The 12,221-nt window shown below is 35.2% G+C and overlaps 2 protein-coding genes across 2 annotated transcripts in view; both read right to left on the bottom strand.

The window, feature by feature from the left end:
* The window catches only part of LOC145686629 (cuticle protein 19-like), a 64,454-nt gene extending 56,828 nt beyond the window's left edge, over nucleotides 1-7,626 (bottom strand). Inside the window, exon 1 of the mRNA XM_081760097.1 lies at nucleotides 6,806-7,626. Coding sequence (XP_081616223.1) covers nucleotides 6,806-7,012 — 207 coding nt within the window. The 5' untranslated portion in view covers nucleotides 7,013-7,626. The remainder of the gene's footprint in view (nucleotides 1-6,805) is intronic.
* A 131-nt stretch (nucleotides 7,627-7,757) lies between these two features.
* Nucleotides 7,758-12,221, bottom strand: part of LOC145686628 (uncharacterized) — a 49,476-nt gene continuing 45,012 nt past the window's right edge. Inside the window, exon 7 of the mRNA XM_081760096.1 lies at nucleotides 7,758-8,563. Coding sequence (XP_081616222.1) covers nucleotides 8,232-8,563 — 332 coding nt within the window. The 3' untranslated portion in view covers nucleotides 7,758-8,231. The remainder of the gene's footprint in view (nucleotides 8,564-12,221) is intronic.

Here is a 12,221-nt window from a genome sequence, read left to right as displayed (position 1 = left end):
TGGCTCAGTGGTAGAGCGTTCACCTCCGGTGCTTGGGATCACTGGTTCGATCCCAGCTCGGGCCGTGTGTAGTTTGTGGTAGACAAACACCGTGCTCGTAGGCGTTCTCGGATTCTTCTGTTTCCTCCCACTTTTTCATTCCATCATTCATTCATTTCTCATAATCACCGTCTAATTTAGCCTTACTGGCATAACCGTGGGACGTAAAACTCAAAGATATCATTTCATTTTTTCTTAAGACAACCTCATCAGACAGCAAATCACGTGCAAAAATGGAAAAGCAATTATTTCCTATGAAAGCATTACGAACTATCAAGTTTTGGGTTATGAAGCCAAATTTTCGGACATAAAGCAATCTTGGCCACAGTGATTGCGTCTATTAAGAGATGCTACGGAGTGGTATTAATTTATAATGTAACATTTGAGCTTGTCTTTGAAGTAACCAATAGCCGACAGGGAGGTAATAATTTCCTAGGAAATTTTTACCCCCCTACCAAATCTTCGGATTTAAAGCCATCTTGCCCAAAGTGACTGTGTATGTTAAGAGATATTACGGAGTGGTTTCAATTTATAATGTAACATTTGAGCTTGTCTTTGAACTAACCAATAGCCGACAGGTAGGTAATAATTTCCTAGGAAATTTTTACCCCCCTACCAAATATTCGGATTTAAAGCCATCTTGACCAAAGTGAGTACATACACTGGGAGATCACTTTCAATGATATGAATTTTTAATGTAACTTTTGACTTTTCCTTTGAAATTATCAGAAACCGAGGGGGGTAAAGATTTTCAGGGGGTAAAAGTTTCCAGGGGTAAAAAATCCCTGTGACACCGGGAATAAGCATACTTTGAATGCGCTTGTATCTTTTGGACACGGTCTTAGATCTACCATGGGAAACCGTATGTTGCGCGAAGCGATTGCATGTACGTGATAGAGTAAGGTCCTAACATGGCGCATGCGCCAGCATAACTTCCCTAATTGTTTCAGTAGCGTCGTGGCAGTGATTGAAGATTGGCATTCCTATTCCAGCTCCCACCGCGTGTGAAGTGCGATCAGTGATAAAGTTTTTGAATGCACAGGGCACAGCATCGATTGAAATCCAAGGTCATCTGTATCGTTGCAAAAATGTCAATGCTGACTCTGTGCGCCTTGCTTTGTGCTCTAGGGTCAGTTGCTTCAACACACAATTCTTGATCAACAGGCACTCCGTGACAGTAGTGTGCAATAAGGAGCGGAAATTATGCAGGAACTGCTTGCTGATACCGTTAAGCCCATGGACCTGGCACAGCTAACGATGGATTTCGATTGGTGCTATGCCCTGTGCATTCAAAAACTTTATCACTGCTTGCACTTTACACGCGGCGGGAGCTGGAATAGGTTCGTCCGTATTCAACCATTGCCACGACGCTACTGAGAGCACTAGGGAAGTTCCGCTAGTGCATGTGCCATGCTAGGACCTTACTCTCTCATGTACACGTAGTCGCATTGCAGAATTGTATAAGAATATGATTATTTACTAACTTAGCAAGTTGATCCTCAAGTATATATCATACCTTTATTCTTCTTAACGACATTAGATCAAAAATAGCAAAAGCGCCTTTCCTCTGTTACAAGTTTCAATAACAATGTAACATTACTAATATTACTTTTATCTTACTTCATTATCCTCTAACGTACCGTATATGCGGCGAAATAATAAAGCCTTATGCAAATATTTCACATGCATCACTTACATCAATAGAACCAAGGACTACACTTCTGTTTACTTACGCAGCGGAAAAAAAAAAAGGTGCTGCAGTTCTCACCCTGAGCTTAAACCAAAGTTTGAGATATAAGCTCCCTAAACTTATATTAATATCTGCAGGTGAAGCATTTGCCATCCGCCAATACTAGTCAAACAAAAACAAATACAAATTGCATGTATATGCATTGATTCATTGAGACTGAAAGCGTTAGAAACAGTTAATTGAAATAAGAAAACGTTATGGATGGATATTATTATTTATTATGGGTTTAATTTGTACTTTATGAAAATTACCGTATTCATTCTGTATTTTATACATACTTTGTCCCATGTCAACTTAAAATTCAATGCAGAAATCGACGAAATTTCTCGATCTGCGACACTGCTTAAGTAGCATCAATCAAAGTACATGCTTCAAATTTCCATATTTTGCGAGTTATAAGTTAACAATTTTTTTTTTTTTTTTTTTTTTTTTTTTGTAAATAAAGCAAGTTCAAAAATGTTCAGTAACATTCAATTGGAAAATAATAGAAACAAACTCTTCTAATACATAGAATAATATAAAAAAAAATCAAATAATTATATTCATTCACCTAAGATTGAATACTTTACTTACGCCAGTAACTAAACCTACATAAAATAAACCCTAAGGACGACTTTTATTAGATAAACACTAGTGAATTCTATCAATTCAAAACAAGAAAAGAAAAACGTAAGAAAATATGCCGAAAGGAAACTTAAAATAGTATTGATTGATATAGCCTAAGAAAAACTATCAAACTTTCACTAAACATAAATTTTACGAGTTGAGTTTGATTGTGAAATTGTGTTTGCGTATTGCATTTTAAACGTTTGTAGCGTTTTTTAATTTAAAATTTAATTCACCAGTGCAACTTGTGTCAAACATGTTTTTAAGCGTAACTAATAATAATAATAATAATAATAATAATAATAATAATAATAATAATAATAATAATAATAATAATAATAATAATAATAAAGTACCGTTATAACAAAAATCCCAACTGGGTTTTGATGAAAGTTCAAACTGGATTTAAGTAGAAGCTCAAAGGTAGTTCTTGATGAAAACTGAAGCCAATTTTGATTGAAAACTAAGCCGATTTGAAGATCTAAAACATATGTAGATTCTCAAGGAACCAATACCGGCTTCGGTAAACATCGCAATAGTTTCAGTAATTGTTCTGGAAAACACACAAAACTATCTGTGGAAAGGAAATGGGTTTCCGGAGAACGAAAAACTTTTCTGGTCAGAAATAGAACCAGTTTTGGAAAAACTGATACAGGTTTTGATGGAAAACTGAACCGGCTTTGAAGAAAACCGAAATCGGTTTCAGTAAAAAACCGTACCGGTTTTTGAAGAATACCAGAACCGGTTTTGAAGAAAACCGTAACCAGATTCGGTGAAAAACCGAAACCGGTTTCGATGAAAGGAGAACCGACATTGAAGAAAAGCGAAACCGGGTTTGAAAACTGAAAACCCGGTTTCTGTGCCCACCACTAGTGTATATTAACATATTTCTGTTTAAAAATAAAAATGGTGTCCAAATTACCCGCACTTCCTTTATATTGGTGTATAGTTATGTTTATTTATTTATGTTGTATATATATATATATATATATATATATATATATATATAGAGAGAGAGAGAGAGAGAGAGAGAGAGAGAGTGTTTCACCCAGAATTTAAGGAATTTTTAATCATATTCTTTTCCTGTTAACCAGTTACTTAAGTTATTTTTCACATGTTAGTTTTATTTTTTAGGAGCCTGGCGTGAGGCTAGTCAATGGCTTCCGTCTCCCTCTCTCTATATTTTTTCAACCAACTGGCTAACGCTGAATTTTTTGAAGGGATTTTTTTTGTAGTATTTTATGCAAGTCAAAACATATAAAAAGGAAAGCTACTCTATTGTTCGTTGCTGTGCGTTTTCAGGAGTCCTACTGTTAAGGTCTCGGCCAGCCACTCAGCGCTGAAAGTGAACAGTGCTGTAGTAATTGTTCTTTTTAGTTAGCTCTGTATGTAATTGGACGAACAGGTCCGTTGCATTACAGATTCCCGCTGAAATGAAATGGGCTTTGGCCGTCAGTTAGGTTCTTGCAAGATAGGGAATTAGGAAGAATTAAAGAGTCGTATTCAGAAACTAATCCTACGCCAGGGTGTGGGTCTTTTGGATTAAATTGTTGTATTTTAAAATGATAGCATATAAACTGTCTATGGAGTCTGTGTCGAGGGTGAGTAATCTTGAACAGACTTAGGTTATTTGATTCTCTCCTTGTGGTGGAGGAATCCTTGTTAGAATCCGAATGCGTTTCGGTTCGATCCCCTTTTACGATTATTTCCATCATTTTCAGGTGCTGCTCATGTTTAGAGTTTCTCACTGCAACTTTCATGTAGGAAAATGTAAGAGTGAGTTTTTACCGAAATTCTCATCCTCGAACACAAGGAACTTTAAGTCTGGGCCAGGAGAGAAGGCCGATTAACCTAACCCAAAGTCCAACCTATTCTAAAGATAGCTAGATTCCTATATGGTAGACTTGTTTAGTCTCCAAACCAGGAGTAGGCTAGACTGTGCCTTTGAGTCAAGGTCCAGTCATTGAAAGTAAGGAATACGGGCCAGAGTTGAATGTTTACTGTAGCCTGTATTGTCGCAGGTCCCTGATAGATTAGATAAACTTTGAATAATTAAGGAAATTAGGGTTTATAGAGTTAGCTCGATCCTTGCTTTCTCCATTAATTATTGGGGAAGGTAAACAAGAAAATACTGAGTATATATAGGGACGAAGTAGCGTCCTATGAAAATTAGCCAAGTAACCACCTCCTAAATTAGAGTTTTTAAATTTGAAATAAATGTTTAATCTCCCATTTAGTTCTGCATCTTTCATTTAATTTTATTTGGTACGAACTTACCTATAAAAGTTACGAGCATTTATTATATTATGGACGTTTATTGATGAGATTCAGTGGGATTGAGGTTAGCAATTCCTATGACTTATCGATTGGACGTTAAAGTGATTGTCATTCACGAAAGAAATTATTATCTGATAAGACAAATGAAAGAATATTGAGTACATTAAATTTTAATTATTTTTAATTACAACTTCCGTAAGTGAGGACACTATCTTCTATCATTCATTATCTATCTTTTGCACTTTAACTTCCAGTTCCAAAACTTATTTCAAATTGTTCAGTCGTTTCCCGTGACGTGATCACAAACAACAGATATCGTCGATTTAAATGTGAAGGAAAAATTATAGTAAACACCCTCTTTCTTTTCTTAAAATTGAGTTTCAAAATCAGGAAGTGACGTGTCCCCTTGCTCACCAGATATAGTTTTGGCTAAAATTTTAAACCCCCTTTACTTCTATTATGATGTGCTCTTTAATCAAAGTAACACAATAAATAGTAATGGACTATGTTCTAAAATTCAATTCAAATTGTTCAACCGTTTAGCCGTGATGCGACCACAAACAACATCGCTTTTAATGTGAACAAAGGGATTATGGAAAATCCCCCCCTCTCCTTTTAAGATGAAAATTTCCAAAAACTTTGGAGCATATGCCCACTTATTTTTAATGAGGAGTTTGTATACTGAGTTACATCTTTCTAACTTCACTGGCTTTTTTTTTTTTTTTTTTTTTTTACATGAATTAATTTTGAACTTCGTTTACTACTACTTCGTCCTACACTGGGACATGGGCCCACTTACTTTTAATGGGAAGTTTACATAATAAATGTCATTTTCCTAACATGACAGAATCGTGAGATACTAAGATTTTTGCATAGATTTTGATCCTTTGCCATCCCACTTCCCTTCCCCCAATAGAACATTCATTTTAATCAAAGTAGCGTGATTAAAAACCTAGTTCGAGGTACGTGATATCTACATCCAAAAATACATTCCAAACGGTTTAACAGTTTTCCCGTGTTGCGCGTACAAACAAGATTCCTTTCATTTTTATATAGTAGATTACAGTTGAACAGTGTTATACAGAATTTGATCGAACGCAAACAAAATTCATTACAGATGATTCCCAAACCTTTTTTTGTTTTCAATGGTATTCTGTTCTGGTGGTAAATACATATTTTAAGCCAATTTTGAAACTCGGTATACACAAAGAAGTACGACTAAAGAAAGTAATTATAATCATATTAAGATTATTATTTCAATCCAAGTTTTGAAGTATATTTTTTAGGTGTTTTTTTTTGATGGAGTTTTTTGTGGGTTTTACCCCTCCCCCCTTCCCCCCAAAAAAAACACTGGGGAATTTTGGGCTGAGGAAAATTCCCAACAACCCTGGTTCTAACCTAGAGAAATAGGTTGCTTTTATGCAAATTTAAACAGTTCTAATATCCTAAAGGAAGGGGAGTAGTAGTAAAGTTTTAATACCGTATTAAGGAGATTACGTTTTTGTCTCTTTGTTCGACTGATTCCTATCGGCACACATCATTAAAAGATTTTCTTATCTCTAAATGTTATTACAGTTCATTTCAATAGATCACACTTATTAAATATCCTAAATTTGATATTTTTCATCTGTTTCTACTACGAACCAATTTTACCCTTACAAAACGAGTGTAGCATTGATGCAAAAAGTGCTGTATTTGGCACCATACAGGGAAGACATTTAATCAAGCTTTTTTGTGTTTAAGAGATTGCTATTAAAATTAAAATAAATTGCAACGTCAATGGATCGCCTTAGCACGTAAATATTCTTTGGGCATTTGCAGTCCAAAATAGGAAGTGATTTTCCAATAAAATCAAGAGATCACGTAACCCTCAGCAGAAGAACAGGCGGCCAAACTAGCTACTATTCCTATAAATGACCAGAATTTTTTCTCGTGCAAGACCCGAACCGAATCTTCAAAATAGTACGAACAGAGTAAAGGACAAACCAAAAAATACAAGCTTTTTCTTTCTTTGAAATACAGGAAACAAATCTTTTGTCAAATTCTTGTCGTCGCAGGTTATACAACTGCTATCCATACAGTAAAATTGTGATAATCAACATTCTGAAACGAAATGCAGGCTGACATACTTACTAATAACTTCACTACAAAGGACTGTGTTGTATTAATTGGAGAATTTCCTAATTGTCCACCACTAGTCAGTAATATTTTGGTGTTTCTGGAAAATCCTTGAAAGTACAAGGAAAAATAAACATTAGTATTATCAACACTCATAGGTATAGTTTTCCTTAAATCTCGGATAGTAAGTAAAATGAACAAATAAAATTTTGAATTTAACATACAAAAATGAAAAACCTACTTTCTGAATAATACAGGTACGTTAATTTTGTTAGTTTAGGTTCACTACGAAAGAAGGAAAAGTAGTCCGAGATGAGATCACCGACCTCGAGAGTGAATGGGTTCTGGAAAGCAGGCTCGGTGGCGTACTGGTTAACGCATCGGGGCGGTATGCTGGAGGCCCCAGATTCGAGTCTCGGTCCAGTCAATCACTTTTTCATTCTCTTGTGTGTTATAGAATTCGCATCTAAGGAGGATCTGGTGTGTAAAAAAAAATGGTCCTTTCTTCATTAATATGTGTAAAATTACAACCGTCATAAAGTGCTCGGTATATGGACATAGGATTGTCCAATCACAGCAGGAGTCTGTGGTACAACCCACGTGGTTTGAGATGAGAGCACCGACCTCAAAGGTGAGTGGCTGTTCTGAGAGGCGGACTGGGTGGAGTAGTAGTTTTAATGCATCGGCACGGTATGCCGGAGGTCCCGAGTTTCAGTCCAGGTAGTCAGTCACTTTTTCACTCTTTTTATATTCTGGAATTCGCAGCTAAAAAGGATCTGGTGTGTAAAAGAAAAAGAAAAAATCTATTGTTCCTTTCTTTCATTAGTATATGCAAATATCGGTTCAAAGGAATCAAGAAGTGATCGTGGCTACATATAAAGCTGAGCCGTGACAAGAGCTGGATTCTTCTATTTTGTAAAGAATTCAATTCTATTATTTTTCTCATAAAAAAGAAAACTTTAGTGAATGCATGTAAAACACTATAATTCATTTAATAGTAGCAATACATTTATTATTACATAAAAAAATAATTTTACCGCTTTAAAGCTATTTTCGAAATATACATCAGTGTGTCCCTTCAGTACAACTACATACTGGGCTTCTTTTCTAAAACACTTGACACAATCCACAAATGCAATATATATAGAATAAAAATAAAATAAAACACATACAGACTACACAATAGTAAGATACTGAATAATGCACTGCAGTAATTCATTTTTTTAAATTAAGTTACCTTCGTAAACACTCTTATTCAATACCTTACCACTGCAATTAACAAATTAAAATCATCATTAGAAAAGTATACAGTAAAATTATGTACACTTTATATAGTACTTTTAGATCAGTCTTACCAGCCTTACAACGGTGCACATATCAAAACTGTTTTCGTAACTACGTCCTTTTTTCTAAACAGATACAACTGTAAGAGAATCCAATACTAGGACATTGTTATCACTTCAATTACTTCACCTCCTTCCAAGTCCAATGATGTTGGTGTATCATCCGGTTCCACAGGGTCGCCATCAAAACGAAATTTAAGTTTCTCTACAGGCAACTCTAGTTCTTCAGCACATTTCCACATTAACACCTGCATTCGTTGGTCTTTCTTCAACGTAAACACCAGAGGTTTCTTTTGATTCTTCTGCAATACTTTCAATTCCAGCGTCTCTTCGTCAACTGGTACATTTTCCTTACACGACTCACTATCGTTCTTCGCTGATGTTGAAGGACCTGCAACGTTCACGTCTTCAGGTAGAAGCATCATTCCCTCTGCAAAGCGTTCAGAATTCATAATTAACATTTTATCTTATTTTCTTCTCTGGCTCATTCCATGTCAAATGAACCAATGCCATTTCCCTTATGTCATGGATTTTCTTCATATTTTTTCTTTGGGTAGATACCTATGAGAAATGACCACAGGAATATTTGCAGATTTTTATCTCCTAAACGAACCTCAGGAAAAATAAATGAAAATCTGGCATTTTCCGAAACTTCTGCCGCGGAAAAATCGACATGTAATGTTAAAAATTCTGTAACTCCCTTATTTTTGGGCCAATTGAAGTGTTTCTGGTGTCAAATTAAAGCTAATAGTCTCTACTGTTCAGAACTACTGTTGAATCAGAAAACGTTTTTCATAGAAAACAGACACAAACTCTGAAACAATTTGTATGATTTATATGTGATTTTTGTAAAACAATTATATCTGCTAAATCACTGAAAACACAACCGCCATTTTTTTACCTCAGATTCACCTAAATATGTATATTCAATAATGCAAAAATGAAAAGGGTGTTTTTTGTGGTTTGTCAGTACGAAATTATAATGCAGGGACACGATTTATGGCACGTTATTAACATGCGTTGAATATTGTACAACAATTCACTGGCACACTGTTGTTGTTGTTTTTTTTTTTTTTTTATGTTCACAGAGATATACAAATAATATCTGGGTAAAATGTAGGAGTTACAACAACATATTAGTTACACATATACAGGCAGATGCAACTACAAATAAATACCTGAATAAATTAAAGTTTAAAACGTCTCCTTCTTTTGCATCAGCTGGTAAGTTGAAGTATGAATGGTCTCAGCAACTGATGTTTGAACACTGTCTTCAATGAAGTAGTTTCTTCTTAAAAGTGTTTTCAAGCTTGGCACTGGAACCTCTTTGATAATATTTTCAAATGGCACTCAACAATAGTCTTCTGTTTCTAACTAACTAACTAACTCTATGACCTATGGAACCCGAAGGTTCAATGCCGCGTTCACAAAAAGCTCTCCACTGACTTCTATCCTCAGCTAACTGCATCCAGTTTCTACTTTCTATTCCAATCTCTGCGAGATCCATCTTAATATTGTCCTCCCATCTGCGCCTAGGTCTTCCTGATGGTCGTTTTCCGATTGGTCTTCCAGTCAAGACTTTGAAAGCATTTCTACTTTCTTCCATTCTAATTACATGACCCGCCCACCTAAGCCTTCTAGACTTGACGACCCTAACAATGTTGGGTAGACCATATAAATTATGTAGTCTTCTGTTTCTGGTCAAAAAAATGTATTCGAAGGTCCAGACGGGTGCATAAATTGAACTTTTGCATCCCTCTCAGAGTAGGAGATTTCAATGACTTTTCCTATTTACCACTTCCTGTCATACTGAACAGCGTAAAACTTCTCTTGTGACATTTTGATGAAAGTATCCCTTTCCTTACATCCAAGCACAGCTTAAAATGATGTCTTTGATGATGATGTTTTCTTCACAAGGAGGGTTGATCCATGCAGAGGCTGGAAGAAATTGTTTTCTCTTGTTCCTGGTACTGTGTTGGCAGTTTCAAAACGTTTTTCCAAAAACTGTGTGCTTTCTTCTATTTCTTTTTCATCAACATAGAATGATGTTATTCCTTTTACATTTTCGGCAGCAAATTTGTACACATCTTCTGCACTTAAAATGTGACCATCTGTAGTTCTCTGGAGACTTGCTCTAGTAACAATTCTCTTAATGGTACCACCTATTCCATCACATGCATTTTTCCCATGGCTTGTGGCAAAAAAAAAAAAAAAAAAAAAATCCACTCAGACGTTAAGCCATGGTGTTGATGACAGTGACAAAGGTTAATAAAGTTTTTATAATTCTGGTACTGTGCCCCGGATCCGTCACTAAAGTAAATTGCATGTGTGAGGTTCGGATTTTCAGTTAATATGTACTGTATGAATTTCTTCTGAAATGTAAAAAACGTGCAGATATCATGTTTTAGACAGTTACTAATGAAACACATTGACAATGAGGTAAGTTCCGTATCTTTCTTCGTATAAACAACAACAGGGTGTATTGTAACTTGGATATTGTGCCAATGGAAGCCTTGAGTAGCATCCTGCACAATGCAGGTGTAATTTTCACTGAAATCTACCAATATAAGACATTCATTAATTGCTAATTTGGTTTTCACTTCTTTCAGGGAAGCACTCTGAGACTTGGCAATGAAATGATGTTTTGTCAAAGTGTCCAGTTTATTAACTAGAGTATTGATGAATTCATCAACAGATTTAACTAATGTTTCAAGCATAGAACGATCTGTTTGGAGCTCGAAATTTGTTTTATAGATTTCGATAGTGAACAAAAGTAAAATTTCAAAATGGCGGCCAGATTTTCAAAATGGTGGCCATCCACGCTATAGGGCGCAGTTTTCGGGTTTTTTACTTGAAATTTTATGAATAGAAGCATGGGACATATACGATTTACTGTCCGCAATATTAAAGTGGAGCAATGTCAACTTTCAAAATGACGGTCGATTTTTAAAATGGCGGTCATCTACACTCCAGGACGTAATTTTCAGTATTTTGACTTTAAATTTTGAGAATAGAAGCAAATTTAGTGTATCTAACAATCAAGTGATCCAATGTAGTTTCAAAATGGCGGCCATCCACTCTATACGGCGCAATTTTCGAAATTTACGTAAGGCACCTGGTCATTAGACCCACTAGTAATAGTAATGTGGATGTGTGTGATGAAGAGTGAGTGAGCGAGAATGTCATTGCAATTAACTTCATTCAATATTTATGATATCCTTCAGTATTCATAAAATAATGTTTCAATATATTAATTTTTGCACATTAGGCGTTCATCTCAACCAAGCCAAATGTAAGCAATGTAGTAAACAATCCAACAAAATGCAACATTTCTATAGTTAATAACGTGTTAATGTTAAATGTTAATAAAGTGCCATAAGTCGTGTCCCTGCATTATAATTTCTTACTGACAAACCACAAAAAACACCCTTTTCATTTTTGCACTATTGAACATACATATTTAGGTGAATCTGAGGTAAAAATGTGGTGGTTGTGTTTTCAGTGATTTAGCAGATATGATTTTCTACAAAAATCACATAAATCATACAAATTGTGTTTCAGAGTTTGTGTCTGTTTTCTATGAAAAATGTTTTCTGATTCAACAGTAGTTCTGAACAGTAGAGACTATTAGCTTTAATTTGACACCAGAAACACTTCAATTGGCCCAAAAATAAGGGAGTTACAGAATTTTTAACATTATATGTCGATTTTTCCGCGGCAGAAGTCTCGGAAAATGCCAGATTTTCATTTATTTTTCCTGAGGTCCGTTTAGGAGATAAAAATCTGCAAATATTCCTGTGGTCATTTCTCATAGGTATCTACCCACAGACAAAATATGAAGAAAATCCATGATGTAAGGGCAACCATAAAATCTGATATTGGTTCATTTGACATGGAATGAGCCCTCTCTCTTTTATTTATCAAGGCAAAGATTAACATACAATTGTTCAATACTTAATGTTTATACTCGACCATTATATATAAATTATATATACTGAGCGCCCTAAAACAGGCAACTTTAAAATTCAATTTATGTAAGTCAGTAACTACATGATATAAAGATAAACTGTTTCGGATAGAGAACTGGT

This window comes from Thermobia domestica, chromosome 5, assembly GCF_964235325.1.
Source record: "Thermobia domestica chromosome 5, izTheDome1.hap1.1, whole genome shotgun sequence".
Classification (NCBI taxonomy): domain Eukaryota; kingdom Metazoa; phylum Arthropoda; class Insecta; order Zygentoma; family Lepismatidae; genus Thermobia; species Thermobia domestica.
This window is presented reverse-complemented; position numbering and strand designations above follow the sequence as displayed.